This window comes from Orbicella faveolata, unplaced genomic scaffold (assembly GCF_042242905.1).
Source record: "Orbicella faveolata isolate gen_17 unplaced genomic scaffold, um_ofav_v1 contig_13, whole genome shotgun sequence".
Classification (NCBI taxonomy): domain Eukaryota; kingdom Metazoa; phylum Cnidaria; class Anthozoa; order Scleractinia; family Merulinidae; genus Orbicella; species Orbicella faveolata.
The window spans coordinates 11,850,416-11,866,837 of NW_028301540.1; the positions used below are offsets into that span (position 1 = coordinate 11,850,416).

The 16,422-nt window shown below is 39.8% G+C and overlaps 1 protein-coding gene and 1 pseudogene across 1 annotated transcript; one reads left to right on the top strand and one right to left on the bottom strand.

The window, feature by feature from the left end:
- Positions 1-2: 2 nt before the first annotated feature.
- LOC149115022 (uncharacterized) lies at positions 3-15,648 on the bottom strand. Its single transcript, XM_089285792.1, has 3 exons — positions 15,412-15,648; positions 3,150-3,413; positions 3-2,895 (listed from the first exon to the last, which is right to left on the bottom strand). The coding sequence occupies exons 2-3, from the start codon at positions 3,387-3,389 to the stop codon at positions 1,528-1,530; spliced, it is 1,608 nt and encodes a 535-aa protein (XP_089141918.1). The 5' UTR covers positions 3,390-3,413; positions 15,412-15,648; the 3' UTR covers positions 3-1,527.
- Positions 3,447-4,929, top strand: LOC149115023 (uncharacterized; annotated as a pseudogene).
- Positions 15,649-16,422: the final 774 nt, after the last annotated feature.

Genomic DNA, 16,422 nt, shown 5'->3' on the forward strand with positions numbered 1-16,422 from the left:
AATTAGCATGGAACCTCACAAACTGTTTATTGATTCACGGTTTTCTTGGAAAATACATATACACTGAAATACTTGGTACCAGCCTATTGGCTCCGCTAAAGTAACTGAGCCTAGCTTAACAATACCTTAAGGTTTCGGTCCAATCTCGAAATATGAATTCTCCTTACTGATTATTATACATTTCCTTTAATGACAGTAGAGGCAATTTAGTGGTACATCAAGTTACTAATGTTAGGTGATAACTGTCGTTATTCTATGACTGAGAAAATTACTTCAGTGTGATTGGATGAGAGCTAGCAAATTTATTGTTAATTTTCAATGTTCAGCGCAGTGCAAATTAACGCGCGCGCGTTCATAATTTTCTCAGTCATATAATCGATGAGTAATCGTATGAAAGCTTGAGTAAGTAAGGATTTACGCTACTCGTTATATTTAAAACTTCTTTCAAACTGTATTCGCGTAAAGGCACGATCAATTTGGAGAGAATTTTCAATTATCACTCTGGTGTCAATCATTAATTGCACCCACATTAATACGAATGTCTGTGTTTATTTTCGTTCGTTAACTGTTTGACAAAGGATGCATCAAACAGACCTTCGGGCAACTACTTCTCGTGCTGATTTGCGTACGTTAACCGCTACATTGTGAATGTAAATGTAATGTAAATCTTATTTATAGTGGTCATGCACTTAGCTATACAAGCACTAAGCGTAGCTAGTTTACAGGCACACCACTAAAACAAAGGAAACAATTATTTCAAATAAACGTAACATAATTAAAAATCCCAACTGGCAGGAGGCAGACCAGTTGGCTATTTAGCAAAGCGTGACCGAGGATTTGAACTCGGGACTACCGAGATACAAAACCCCTTGTGACAGGGTGGAGGCCTTGAACCCGGGACCTCCGGATTACAACACCAGCGCCCTAAACCACTTGGCCACACTGCCTCCTAAAGCATTAAACGCATTAAATGCATGCTGAGACGGGATGGGCCAATGATGTTAATGATCAGGGAAAATTGTCAGGGAAAGTTTAAAAAATGTTGAGCGGGGTAGCCTGCGATAAACAAACATCTCATGGAGGGGTCGTAGCAGTAATACTAGTATCTTTTTGATACCAAAACTGAGATAAACCTTACTTTCCAGGGGTCCGTTTCTCGAAGGTCCAGAAAAGTTTTCGCGCCGGAAAAGCTATAGCGAAATCTCAAACCGTATTCACACATTCTTAATATGAACAGAGGTTCCCTTCATACAAGAGGTTTCAGGCGTATACACTTCCCGGTTTTTACATACAGATGAACTAAAAATGGATTTGTGGGCCCGAAACGTTGAAGGGGGCTTTCGAGAAACAGGCCCCAGGAAGATTAAAGATGATATAGGTAAATTAACCACCGTAGAGTTTGCGGAGCTGCATGACGTTTCGAGAATTAGCTCTTAGAAAGAGACACTTGCGCCCAGCTGTTACATCAGTGCTTTGAACAAACTGTGTAATAATAACTGAAACTTGGAAACAATGTCTAACTTAAGCTTAGAATTTGTGTGCGTGTTCTTTTTGTCGCCATTTGTGCATCTTAGCTTCGGTAGTTTTCGTTCCACGAAGAAGTTTTTTGACAAACTCCACGATCTTTGCGAAAAACGCTGCATAAATTCTGCCAAAGCCGGATTGACCCGCTAAACCTCCAACAAACTCGCCAGTTTGTTGACTGCTGATTGCTTCGTGCATTATCTCTTTAACCAGTTCTTGGGAAGAAGATTCATCCATTGGTAGAGGCACGTGGTTTCTTGCAACTTCATCATAAGCTGGAGGAAGTGAATACTGAATCAGACACTCGTGCGGACTGTAAACGTGTTGTTCCGTTTCCAGTTCCGAAACAGAGAGTCGATTAAACCTGGTCATCACATCATCACCATAATCACCATGCCAATCAGCTTCGGCACAGTTCTTACTAGCGTCTACACATTTATTTGTATTTGCAGTTTTTTTCTCAGAATCTTTCTCGTCCGTGAATCCTTGCAAGCTTTTGGTTCGCATTCGCGCGCGGAATTGATCTCGCCCGTCTTTTGAAACCGACTCCGAACTTCTTTTCAAGCTTCCTCTTTTTGTTTCGTTAACATCGTGATGGTCACAAAAAATAGCATTGCTACTGCTCTCTCCTGGTGTGAGTGTCAGTTGCTTACTTTTGATTTTCTTTAGAAGTTCTCGAAAATTTTTCCCTTCAGATGCTGAGATCACTGGAGAACTCCTTTTCAAAGTACCTTCAGTCCAAAAGTTGTCGATACCATCCTCCTCGCTGTCTTCTCTTCTTGTTCTATCTGTCTCTACCGGGTATTCAGATAAGAGAGCCCCACAAGAAATCGAAATGCGATCAAAGTTTGCCAGCAGAAAATCTGCCTTTGCATTCCTGTTGATGCGTTTGAACGCCGTAATCCAAAGGGCTGTGAGCCAGTTCTCTCTGTCCGGAAGTCTCGGCTTCGTTACTTTCCCTGCTGGCACAAATGGCAAATTAGACGCAGCTTTTTGATGAACTCCCTCACTGAGAAGAAATTTCTGAATTTTCTCCTGGAAACGTCGTATTAGGTCTTGGAAGAGGCTGATTCGTTGTTGATCAAGATGGACGTCATCCAAGTCAACTTGGTTAGCAAACGTCAACACAACCAGAGCGTGATCCCACAGACTCGGTCCAAACGTTTTTGTGAGCTTTCTAATGGTGCTGGCATCGTCGTCACTGAATCTCCTTGAGGTCATATCTGTGCAGAAGAGGAACAAATCAACGGTGTTTACTTTTTCTAAAATTTGACGGAGATATCTTTCGTCGTTGCCAGTACTATCTGCCAATCCTGGAGTGTCGAAGACTGTTATCTTCACGTTGTTCTTCGTAAAGTCGTAAGGTGTTACCTAAAAATAAACGAAAACCGTCTTTTAACGTAAGCCACACTGCGCACAAAACGGCTAGGGTGATAGCGCTTTAAGATGATTCTAATATTAAAATTGAATGAAACTGGGACTGCTACAATGTAACATCAGAGGACAGTTCGCAATCGCGAAATCAACTCGTGCATCCATGACTAAAACAACGGTGACCACTGCAAAGAAACAAAAATCCACCCACGTCGACGATGTTTCATAAATTTACTTGCCAAATAACTTACGTCATCCGTTTGTGGATCGAGTTCTTTGCCCTCTTCAGCGAGCTCTTCTCCAATAAGTGCATTCGTCAGATGAGATTTTCCAGCACCTGTTTTTCCGCTTAAAAGTATCGTTATTTCATGGCGACCTGATAAGATAAATTCGCAGAGATGATGTTCGAGGTTTGTTGAGCTGCAAATCAGTTCATTGAGCTGGATTGTGGGAGTATCCATGAACAATTCATCGGTTCCTTTTTCTGCCATCTCGAGAAGAAGATTTGAGAGTTTCTGTTGAATTGTAAGATAAATTGAGGTTATTAGATGACCGGTCCGCGCGGAGATACGAACCTTCTCTTCGAGTGTTGAAAAAAATATATTTCAACACGAGAAGAGACATTTTGAATGTTCAAGCGGCCATGTAATGTTCTATTTATTATATAAACACCAATTAAATACCAAACCATTTCGTTTCGCAAGGAAAGGCGCGATTTATTATGCAACCAGAGCAACGGTGATCTTTTCTATTTTTGGCCATTCGTTTCAAAATTACGGCAGGGTATACGCAGGTTTTTCTGCCGCGTATACTTGTTTCCATACGTTACGTATGAGCGTTAGGCCCATATATACGACCATTTAGATCGCGTATATTCGCATTTTTAAATGGCCACATATTTGCGCAAACTCAAGCTCGGGGATATGCGAAATAAATGCCCAAATATACGCCTCCTACAACGACCCATATATACGCGTGCTCAAATGCGCGTATACGCGGGCCTCGCAAATTACGTTGTTGATGCCAGCACGAGAAGTGCCTTTTGACAGAATGGATGCTCGTGAATGATAGCAATGAAAATTACTTTAACTAGAAATCGTCATTATAGCGGAAGTGGTAAAATGCCTTGTCTTGGTCTATCTGCTATTTAATGTTTGTTACTGCATGTAGCTCTCCAGTGACTGAAACAGTTATGCGTCTTTTGAATGACAGTTCAAGACTTTATCCTCACGCTGATCGTAACATGGCAGAGAACTTGATCGTTCGTCGTGAAGTTGCTATGGATTCTGTTCACCGTTCAGTTGATTCATTGGACAGAGGTGCCCAAGCGAATGCTGAGAGAATTCTGCCTCTTGAATTACTGGTGAGACAAATTCAATACTTACTACATAGATGGGAAATGCTTTTATTAAGAGCAGATTCATGCACCTCAGTACATGGCCAACTGTATGGACTATCAGCTAATGGAAGAGTGGGTCGTCCAGCCTATGAAATATCAACACCTTAAGGGGAGTTTTTAAGAAAAAGAATAAGATTTACCTGGTCCTAGATATCAAGATTAGTTTCCAGAGCTACTCTTTGGCGTAGAGAAAAACATTCAGTCATTCTCCAATCGATGCTATTACACGATTTAGACGAAGTGATGATTCGAGAAATAAGACTGACGTGGGTTTCCCAATTCTGGTATCAGTATCATGCTGGGTCATTTTGGAAGTAGAAATATCTATGTTCAGCGTCAGCGTGTAAGGGAAAGTTTTTTTCGAACTGACCCAGCAAGGTCTGCTATGAGGTGGTTCAATACCATCTGATCACAAGGCGTGTTTACAGCGTCAGAGGACCTAATTCTCTCTGGCACATTGATGGACTACACTGCCTTATCAGTTACAGGTTTGTAATACATGGTAACTTTGACAGGGTTTGTAGACTTTAAGTTGTGCAACAAACAATTCTGCTGCGACTGGGCTCGCTCTCTTCTTAACTGCTGTACAAAGTTATGGATTGCCCTCGAGTGTGTTTAGACGAAGGGGATGAAAATTTAGAGAAACTCGCGTATACCCTGTCGTAATTTTGAAACGAATGGCCAACCGTAGTGTTCGGCACCAAAACGCCGTGTTTATTTCTTAAAATTTCAACATTTTTTGGAAGAATTTCCCAGTTTTACTGTACAAAACCAAACTCGACATCGATGCATCAAAGCTGTAGCAACTGTACGCGAAAAGAAGTTGTATATTTCTACAGCAAAAACGAAGCCCTCACCAGCATTTTTAATGAACAAGCCCGGCTAAATCCCTGTGGCGACTAGCAAGTCTCTTCGGCGAAACATACAAGTTTTCTAGTGGAAATACACTTGGGTGCCCCCGAAATAAAATGTATCACTGATATTATTAAAAAGAAATTGACAAGTGCCCCTGGATGTTTAACGGAAAATAGCTTTTCATTCAAACGAAGACGTTTTCACTCGACTGAAACTATTTTTCATTCACTCAAATGAAAAAATATATATACTTGCTCGCTTTACAAATTCGACAACGTAGCTGTGTCACTGAAAACTGACGCGGAGAAGCCAAATTGTTTCTACCTGTTTTTAATTTCACTTCCTTCTCTTCAAAATGATTTTTTATACTTAGGATAACTTTGGCAAGATGCAGTTTAATGGTCAACGCGTCGAACACAACCTTTGAGGCTTCGACGATTGAGAACATTGATTCAAGGGTTTTAGTATAAAAACCACGACAATCAACGCGTAATTCATGAAATAGCAGGCAAAGTAGTCAACACAAAGAAGACTGCAAACAAGTCAGACGGGTTTATTGCATTCAAACACGCCAGTGAATGACTTCCTTTTGGGGGTTTTGGGAGTTTGAAAACCTGGGCAAGCGGGGAAGTGCCCTGGGCTAGCCAAACTTGAGAGTTACTTGCCCAAAGGGAAAAAATTCAAAACATTTTGGAGCCCTGGAGGCAGAAGAAAACCTGATAAATACTATAATTGAATCAACTTAACCGAGGTTTGAGCTAAGTAAAGGTTTTATTTACAGTATGTTACTGACAATACTTTAAGGACTTTGATAACTGGCAGCCTGGGGATGGCCATCTGATAGGGGATGGCCACTTCAGAAGTGTAGCTAGGGAGGGTTCCTGGAGTGTCCGTGACCACCCCCCCCCCCTTTTGCAAGCCTTTTTTTAAGCAAACAACCTACAACAGGTGGCAAAAACGACATGACAATTTGGTGAGTACCGTCACTCTGACAGAGTGTTACCCCCCCCCCCCTTTGAAAAATCCTGGCTACACCCCCGTGCTTAATGGGTGGCCTCTTAATAGGGTTTGACTGTGATAGTTTTTACCAACAGATAAGCCTTTACATTTCCAAGAAATACAAATATGTTACAACAATTTAAATATTCTAAGACCCCTCTTCCTAAACTTTGTTTACAATTTTTACTGCACACTTCGGCAGTCACTTGGAAGACTTCATTCTCGCTTATTTTACTCTCATGTAGACAGTTTTTGAACTGACAAATAAAATTAAATTCTCACCTATAACACCACACATTTCAACTATAATATAATGACGCATTCACGACTTGGCTCACAGAGCTCTTTGATTATATAATAAAATGTTATCTATAACAACCGGCAGAAAGTTAAATATCAATATACAACACATGAGAAGGACAAATTAGCTTTTAGATGCGTTTCTCAATTTAATACCCTCAAAAGCATACACATATTTAAGTTGTTCCGTATCCTTTAAAGAAGTGCAAATTTTTCAGGTTCGAAATCTTTGCCCAATCTTAGCTAATACTTTTTACTTTTTTCGGCTTATCATTACCTTTTTTGGCGCTTTCCTATAAGCTCTTCCTTACATTAAACAAAACTATATATTCAAACAATCAATAGTTAACGTCTAAAAACCTGATTAAACAAACATTGTCAGTGTCCCGCAATACACCGCTCAAGTAAGAGTCACGCTCCCTTATGCTGGGCTGACTTTCTGTGGCGTTTGAACAGTGGTACTCTCAATGCGCCTCCTGATTGAATAATCTAACAGACGTTCAGTTGTAGCGAATTTCAACGCTTTTCAGTGATATAGGTAGGACTGCCAGCTCTATGTTTTTCACCCATACATGCATAAGGACAAGTGACATTTGATCGTTCTGAGAAAACAAAGATGCCTAGCAATTCCCAGAAAGATTGGAAATGTGTAAACTTTAGTGCTTAGTGTTGCTTCCATCTGTTGCGGCTCGTTTTATGTTCGTCTTCAAATTTTCTTAGCTCAAATACGCCACGTATAATTGAATATTAATTATCGCATCTCACCACAACGTTTATCGATCAGCATTTTTTTAATTAACCGCGCGGCCATGGGCCGAGCACGGTTCTAGGTTTACCCAGGGTTTATTATTTTTTAACCGCGCGGCCATGGGCCGAGCGCGGTTCTAGGTTTACCCGGGGTTTATTATTAACCGCGCGGCCATGGGCCGAGCGCGGTTCTAGGTTTACCCGTGGTTTATTTTTTTTTAACCGCGCGGCCATGGGCCGAGCGCGGTTCTAGGTTTACCCGGGGTTTATTATTAACCGCGCGGCCATGGGCCGAGCGCGGTTCTAGGTTTACCCGTGGTTTATTATTTTTTTTTTTTTTTTGTCGGTGACCAGACGCAGACCTCCGCTCGGCCAAACTTTGAGTCACGCAACGTGTGATGTTTTTCCGCCAGAAGCTGTTAAAACATAAATACACGGACAATTTTACGGATATTGTTTTCTTTTTGTGGGTAAAATATATTTTCTTTTCGTTTTATCAAAGCGTTGGATTTAAGGGGAATAATAAATACGCTGAAAAAAGGTATTACGTCAGCCATGGAATGCGCTGACGTTGCAGCTTTCACTTTTGCTACGTGACAAATAAGATCGTGTTTACTTTACAAGTTTATTTCGGCAGAAGCGACGGTCATTAATTTATTTGTAATTTTGCGAGTATTTCTTGTGGTTTTAGGCAAATGAAGTAAATCCTTTGACTGTTACATCGCCGCGAGTTCATAGATCGGAAGGAAAATTAAATATTTGCAAGCCAAGCAAAGAACGTGTCAGAACGTGCAAAGATTACGTCATTGATAGGGAAATAACCACCGTACTAATGATAGCCGTAGATAACGCAATTCTTGAATTATGTGACTCGTGTGACTTCTTTGCTAACCCTTAACTCAAGGGAAAAAAACAATTAAATTTAATCGTGACTTTAAAGAAAGAAAGCGGTTTGTAATAGTGTTCGTATCTTCATGCCCATACATATCCCGAAGAAAGTTCCAGATTAAGACTATTACGTCATCGGAGATGTCACAACGGCTACGACTGATGGTGCGATAATAGAGTTTGTGTTTATCAAGTGCTGTGATGTCTACAGTAATCAATGAATCATCAAAGATTGCTTTGGAATATGCACTGCGTTGCGACTGTAGTACTAAGAAAACAGTTAAATTTTAAAAGCGCGGTTATAAGATCTAACAGATCTTCTTGTTATTAACCGCGCGGCCATGGGCCGAGCGCGGTTCTCGGTTTACCCGTGGTTTTTTTTTTTTTTTTCTGTCGGTGACCAGACGCAGACCTCCGCTCGGCCAAACTTTGAGTCACGCAACGTGTGATGTTTTTCCGCCAGAAGCTGTTAAAACATAAATACACGGACAACTTTACGGATATTGCTTTCTTTTTTGTGGGTAAAATATATTTTCTTTTCGTTTTATCAAAGCGTTGGATTTAAAAGGAATAATAAATACGCTAAAAAAAAAGGTATCACGTCAGCCAAGGAATGCGCTGACGTTGCAGCTTTCACTTTCGCTCGCACGATCGTGTTTACTTTGCAAGTTTATTTCGGCAGAAGCGACGGTCATTAATTTATTTGTAATTTTGTGAGTATTTCTTGTGGTTTTACGCAAATGAAGTAAATCCTTTGACTGTTTCATCGCAGCCAGTTCATAGATCGGAAGGAAAATTAAATATTTGCAAGCCAAGCAACGAACTTGTCAGAACGTGCAAGGATTACGTCATTGATAGGGAAATAACCTCCGTACTAAAGATAGCCGTGGATAACGCAATTCTTCAATTATGTGACTTGTGTGACTTCTTTGCTAGCCCTTTACTCAAGGGAAAAAACAATTTAATTTAATCGTGACTTTTAAGAAAGAAAGCTGTTGTTAATAGTGTTCGTATCTTCATGCCCATACATATCCCGAAGAAAGTTCCAGATTAAGACTATTACGTCATCGGAGATTTCACACCGGTTACGACTGATGGTGCAATAATACAGTTTGTGTTCATCAAGTAATGTGGTGTCTACAATAATCAATGAATCATCAAGGATTGCTTTGGAATGTACACTGCGTTGCGACTGTAGTGCTAAGAAAGCAGTTAAATTTTAAAAGCCCGGTTATAAGATCTAACAGATCTTGTTTTTTTTTGTCGGTGACCAGACGCAGACCTCCGCTCGGCCAAACTTTGAGTCACGCAACGTGTGATGTTTTTTCCGCCAGAAGCTGTTAAAACATAAATACACAGACAATTTTACGGATATTGTTTTCTTTTTTGTGGATAAAATATATTTTCTTTTCGTTTTATCAAAGCGTTGGATTTAAAGGGAATAATAAATACGCTGAAAAAAGGTATTACGTCAGCCAAGGAATGCGCTGACGTTGCAGCTTTCACTTTCGCTACGTGACAAATGAGATCGTGTTTACTTTGCAAGTTTATTCCGGCAGAAGCGACAGTCATTAATTCATTTGGAATTTTGTGAGTATTTCTTGTGGTTTTAGGCAAATGAAGTAAATTCTTTGGCTGTTTCATCGCAGCGAGTTCATAGATCGGAAGGAAAATTAAATATTTGCAAGGCAAGCAACGAACTTGTCAGAACGTGCAAGGATTACGTCATTGGTAGAGAAATAACCTCCGTACTAAAGATAGCCGTGGATAACGCAATTCTTCAATTATGTGACTTGTGTGACTTCTTTGCTAGCCCTTTACTCAAGGGAAAAAACAATTTAATTTAATCGTGACTTTTAAGAAAGAAAGCTGTTGTTAATAGTGTTCGTATCTTCATGCCCATACATATCCGGAAGAAAGTTCCAGATTAAGACTATTACGTCATCGGAGAATTCACACCGGTTACGACTGATGGTGCAATAATACAGTTTGCGTTGATCAAGTAATGTGGTGTCTACAGTAATCAATGAATCATCAAGGATTGCTTTGGAACGTGCACTGCGTTGCGACTGTAGTGCTAAGAAAACAGTTAAATTTTAAAAGCCCGGTTATAAGATCTAACAGATCTTGTTTTTTTTTGTCGGTGACCAGACGCAGACCTCCGCTCGGCCAAACTTTGAGTCACGTAACGTGTGATGTTTTTCCGCCAGAAGCTGTTAAAACATAAATACACAGACAATTTTACCGATATTGTTTTCTTTTTTGTGGGTAAAATATATTTTCTTTTCGTTTTATCAAAGCGTTGGATTTAAAGGGAATAATAAATACGCTGAAAAAAGGTATTACGTCAGCCATGGAATGCGCTGACGTTGCAGCTTTCACTTTCGCTACGTGACAAATAAGATCGTGTTTACTTTGCAAGTTTATTTCGGCAGAAGCGACGGTCATTAATTTATTTGTAATTTTGCGAGTATTTCTTGTGGTTTTACGCAAATGAAGTAAATCCTTTGACTGTTTCATCGCAGCGAGTTCATAGATCGGAAGGAAAATTAAATATTTGCAAGCCAAGCAAAGAACGTGTCAGAACGTGCAAAGATTACGTCATTGATAGGGAAATAACCACCGTACTAATGATAGCCGTAGATAACGCAATTCTTGAATTATGTGACTCGTGTGACTTCTTTGCTAACCCTTAACTCAAGGGAAAAAAAACAATTAAATTTAATCGTGACTTTAAAGAAAGAAAGCGGTTTGTAATAGTGTTCGTATCTTCATGCCCATACATATCCCGAAGAAAGTTCCAGATTAAGACTATTACGTCATCGGAGATGTCACAACGGCTACGACTGATGGTGCGATAATAGAGTTTGTGTTGATCAAGTGCTGTGATGTCTACAGTAATCAATGAATCATCAAAGATTGCTTTGGAATATGCACTGCGTTGCGACTGTAGTACTAAGAAAACAGTTAAATTTTAAAAGCGCGGTTATAAGATCTAACAGATCTTCTTGTTTTTTTTTTTTTTGTCGGTGACCAGACGCAGACCTCCGCTCGGCCAAATTTTGAGTCACGCAACGTGTGATGTTTTCGCGGCAGAAGCCGTTAAAACATAAATACACAGACAATTTTACGGATATTGTTTTCTTTTTTGTGGAAAAAATATATTTTCTTTTCGTTTTATCAAAGCGTTGGATTTAAAGGGAATAATAAACACGCTAAAAAAAGGTATTACGTCAGCCATGGAATGCGTTGACGTTGCAGCTTTCACCTTCGCTACGTGACAAATAAGATCGTGTTTATTTTGCACGTTTATTTCGCCAGAAGCGACGTTCATTAATTTATTTGTAATTTTGCAAGTATTTCTTGTGGTTTTAGGCAAATGAAGTAAATTCTTTGGCGGTTTCATCGCAGCCAGTTCATAGATCGGAAGGAAAATTAAACATTTGCAAGCCAAGCAACGAACTTGTCAGAACGTGCAAGGATTACGTCATTGGTAGGGAAATAACCTCCGTACTAAAGATAGCCGTGGATAACGCAATTCTTCAATTATGTGACTTGTGTGACTTCTTTGCTAGCCCTTTACTCAAGGGAAAAAACAATTTAATTTAATCGTGACTTTTAAGAAAGAAAGCTGTTGTTAATAGTGTTCGTATCTTCATGCCCATACGTATCCCGAAGAAAGTTCCAGATTAAGACTATTACGTCATCGGAGATTTCACACCGGTTACGACTGATGGTGCAATAATACAGTTTGTGTTCATCAAGTAATGTGCTGTCTACAGTAATCAATGAATCATCAAGGATTGCTTTGGAATGTACACTGCGTTGCGACTGTAGTGCTAAGAAAACAGTTAAATTTTAAAAGCGCGGTTATAAGATCTAACAGATCTTCTTGTTTTTTGTCGGTGACCAGACGCAGACCTCCGCTCGGCCAAATTCCGAGTCACGCAACGTGTGATGTTTTTTCCGCCAGAAGCTGTTAAAACATTAATGCACGGATAATTTTACGGATATTGTTTCCTTTGTTGTGGGTAAAATATATTTTCTTTTGGTTTTATCGAAGCGTTGGATTCAAAGGGATTAATAAATACGCTAAAAAAAGGTATTACGTCAGCCATGGAATGCGTTAACGTTGCAGCTTTCACTTTCGCTACGTGACTAATAAGATCGTGTTTACTTTGGAAGTTTATTTCGCCAAAAGCGACGGTCATTAATTTATTTGCAAGTTTGCGAGTATTTCTTGTGGTTTTAGGCAAATGAAGTAAATTGTTTGGCTCTTTCATCGCAGCGAGTTCATAGATCGGAAGGAAAATGAAATATTTGCAAGCCAAGTTAAGAACATGTCAGGACATGCAATGATTACGTCATTGGTAGGGAAATAACCACCGTACTAAAGATAGCCGTCGATAACGCAATTCTTGAATTATGTGACTCGTCTGACTTCTTTGCTAGCCCTTTACTCAAGGAAAATATTAAATCTAAACTTGCCTTTTGAGAAAGAAAGCTGTTGTTAATAGTGTTCGTATCTTCATGCCCATACATATCCCAGAGAAAGTTCCAGATTAACACTATTACGTCATCGGAGATTTCGCAACGGCTAGGACTGATGGTGCAATAGTACAGTCTGTGTTGATCAAGTGATGTGATGTCTACAGTAATCAATGAATCATCAAGGATTGCTTTGGAATGTACACTGCATTGCAACTGTAGTGCTAAGAAAATAGTTAAATTTTAAAAGCGCGGTTTTAAGATCTAACAGATCTTCTTGTTTTTTTTTTTTTGTCGGTGACCAGACGCAGACCTCCGCTCGGCCAAACTTTGAGTCACGCAACATGTGATTTTTTTCCGCCAGAAGCTGTTAAAACATAAATACACGGACAATTTTACCGATATTGTTTTTTTTTTTGTGGGTAAAATATATTTTCTTTTCGTTTTATCAAAGCGTTGGATTTAAAGGGAATAATAAATACGCTGAAAAAAGGTATTACGTCAGCCATGGAATGCGCCGACGTTGCAGGTTTCACTTTCGCTACGTGACAAATACGATCGTGTTTACTTTGCAAGTTTATTTCGGCAGAAGCGACGGTCATTAATTTATTTGTAATTTTGTGAGTATTTCTTGTGGTTTTACGCAAATGAAGTAAATCCTTTGACTGTTTCATCACAGCCAGTTCATAGATCGGAGGAAAATTAAATATTTGCAAGCCAAGCAAAGAACGTGTCAGAACGTGCAAAGATTACGTCATTGGTAGGGAAATAACCACCGTACTAAAGATAGCCGTAGATAACGCAATTCTTGAATTATGTGACTCGTGTGACTTCTTTGCTAACCCTTAACTCAAGGGAAAAAAACAATTAAATTTAATCGTGACTTTAAAGAAAGAAAGCGGTTTGTAATAGTGTTCGTATCTTCATGCCCATACATATCCCGAAGAAAGTTCCAGATTAAGACTATTACGTCATCGGAGATGTCACAACGGCTACGACTGATAGCGCGATAATAGAGTTTGTGTTGATCAAGTGCTGTGATGTCTACAGTAATCAATGAATCATCGAAGATTGCTTTGGAATATGCACTGCGTTGCGACTGTAGTGCTAAGAAAGCAGTTAAATTTTAAACGCGCGGTTATAAGATCTAACAGATCTTCTTGTCTTTTTTTGTCGGTGACCAGACGCAGACCTCCGCTCGGCCAAATTTTGAGTCACGCAACGTGTGATGTTTTTGCGCCAGAAGCTGTTAAAACATAAATACACGGACAATTTTACGGATATTGTTTTCCTTTTTGTGGATAAAATATATTTTCTTTTCGTTTTATCAAAGCGTTGGATTTAAAGGGTATAATAAATACGCTAAAAAAAGGTATTACGTCAGCCATGGAATGCGTTGACGTTGCAGCTTTCACTTTCGCTACGTGACAAATAAGATCGTGTTTACTTTGCAAGTTTATTTCGCCAGAAGCGACGTTTATTAATTTATTTGTAATTTTGCGAGTATTTCTTGTGGTTTTACGCAAATGAAGTAAATTCTTTGGCTGTTTCATCGCAGCGAGTTCATAGATCGGAAGGAAAATTAAATATTTGCAAGCCAAGCAACGAACTTGTCAGAACGTGCAAGGATTACGTCATTGGTAGGGAAATAACCTCCGTACTAAAGATAGCCGTGGATAACGCAATTCTTCAATTATGTGACTCTTGTGACTTCTTTGCTAGCCCTTTACTCAAGGGAAAAAACTATTTAATTTAATCGTGATTTTTAAGAAAGAAAGCTGTTGTTAATAGTGTTCGTATCTTCATGCCCATACGTATCCCGAAGAAAGTTCCAGATTAAGACTATTACGTCATCGGAGATTTCACACCGGTTACGACTGATGGTGCAATAATACAGTTTGTGTTGATCAAGTAATGTGCTGTCTACAGTAATCAATGAATCATCAAGGATTGCTTTGGAATGTACACTGCGTTGCGACTGTAGTGCTAAGAAAACAGTTAAATTTTAAAAGCGCGGTTATAAGATCTAACAGATCTTCTTGTTTCACTCTGCAAATGGAGGATGTGCACAAATGGAGCGTTTATTACGTACGCACAGAAGTCAAGGAGATGTCTCTTACAACACGACTGATAAAACATTAAAGATGAACTACGTGTATTTTGTTGGGATTAATTCTGGAGCTTGTTCTGTAGTTACCTAGTGGCATATATCAGTGACTTCCCTGTAACAGCTTCCACACTTAACTCGACTTAGTATTGAGTATATTAGTATTATCATCATTCACCCTTGTAATAACCTCACTTCTCGCCGAGTCTTTCTTCGCATAAATTTTCTCTTATATAATTGTTCTTCCCGGGATGGGGACCTAACATGGTGATACGAAGCTCGTGACTGTAAAAAAATAACTCCCTCTGACGCTTTCTGTCGACAAAACGACGCCTGTAAAGCTTACTGGAGCATTACAAATAACACACTTTGAATGCTGACGAAAGCAAAAGCCCTGCGGGCGATGAATGCCTTTTAGTTACAAAAAATATATATTAGTTACGATTTGAGAAAATACCTGCATATGATCGAAGTAATCATATGCAGTTGTTTTACTTCTTCAGGTTATTAAACCAAGATACGGGAGGCCGGAATTTGTAGCAATTCTTGTCGACCAACTTCCGTATGTGTGTCGAGTCGTATTCAACGAGGTTCAACTCTGAAATCTGCCGACATCAAGAATCATCAAGCGAATGACCATGATTTTGGTGTTGCTGACAAAATCGTCGAGAGGAGGGAGGAGATTTAACTCTAGACATACACAGAACAAGGTCAAATATAATTGTTGTACCTCTCAGAGTTTGTCGTCGGTGACCTTCCAACAATCCGCTTGGCAGGATGTCGAATTCAAATGAGACTCTGGACTCTGGACTCTCTGGAGTCTGGGCATCTTTCAGCCAAATATTGAGTACCTTTTCAACTCATTCAAGTCTTAATTTAACGTCTTCCCCGTAAACTGCACAGAGTACAGTGCGCACGATACCGAGTTACAACAGAATTTCAAATATGCCCAGGCTTACTTCGAGCAACTGCAGTTTAATTTGTCAGCGGCGCGCCGCCCCTCGCGACGGCCTCGCGCTTAGCGAGATTTTGACTTTCTGAGCGTAGGAAATGGACTGAGAGTTGTTCCGAGAGTTTTTTGATTAATGTATCTGTATTTTATGGTATATGTACACGGCGCAAAAACGTTGCATGAACATTTCGTCGCTTGTCGTGATTTGTAAATGCAATACCTCCCTCTATAATTTTGCTTAAATATGAGACGCCCCTGCAACCTCCCTTCATAATGAGAAAGAAAGCGTTCATCTTCAGTGTTCCTTCGGGATATTCCGCATCAGGATCAATATGATGATCTAAGATCACTCGGGATCATGCTGCATCAAAGGGACTGATGAATCCACCCTGGACAAGCATTAATCGGTTCCTTTGATACCTCATGATGCGAATGATCCTGATCCTGATCATCCCCTAAAAAACGAACCCTTAGACTCCTCTTACGCCCACCATTGTGTAACCATTGTATAGAATTTTGGGCTCGCTATATCATCGGACAAAATTTGCGGGCAAATTGGAAAGAGTCTCCCAGATTGTCTACACCAGGTCATTTTTCCCATATCGCCAGAGCTAATCCGTTATCGCGGGTTCTGTAGCACTGATGGACTGGGAGTATTTTCACTTCCCCTTTGGTGAACATTTTAATCCATCGCGGGGTCAATTATAATTTATAATTTATAATGCGCAGACTTCCATAACTGGGTTTGCCAACAGCTTATTCCAAGAAACATTGTAGCAGCAGAGACTT

Bases quoted from the DNA above. Each gene is read 5' to 3' on its own strand.
- LOC149115022 (XM_089285792.1), bottom strand. From the start codon at position 3,389: ATGGCAGAAAAAGGAACCGATGAATTGTTCATGGATACTCCCACAATC. The intron at 2,896-3,149 runs GTAAGTTATTTG...GTTTATTTTTAG, and splicing joins TCGATCCACAAACGGATGAC to GTAACACCTTACGACTTTAC.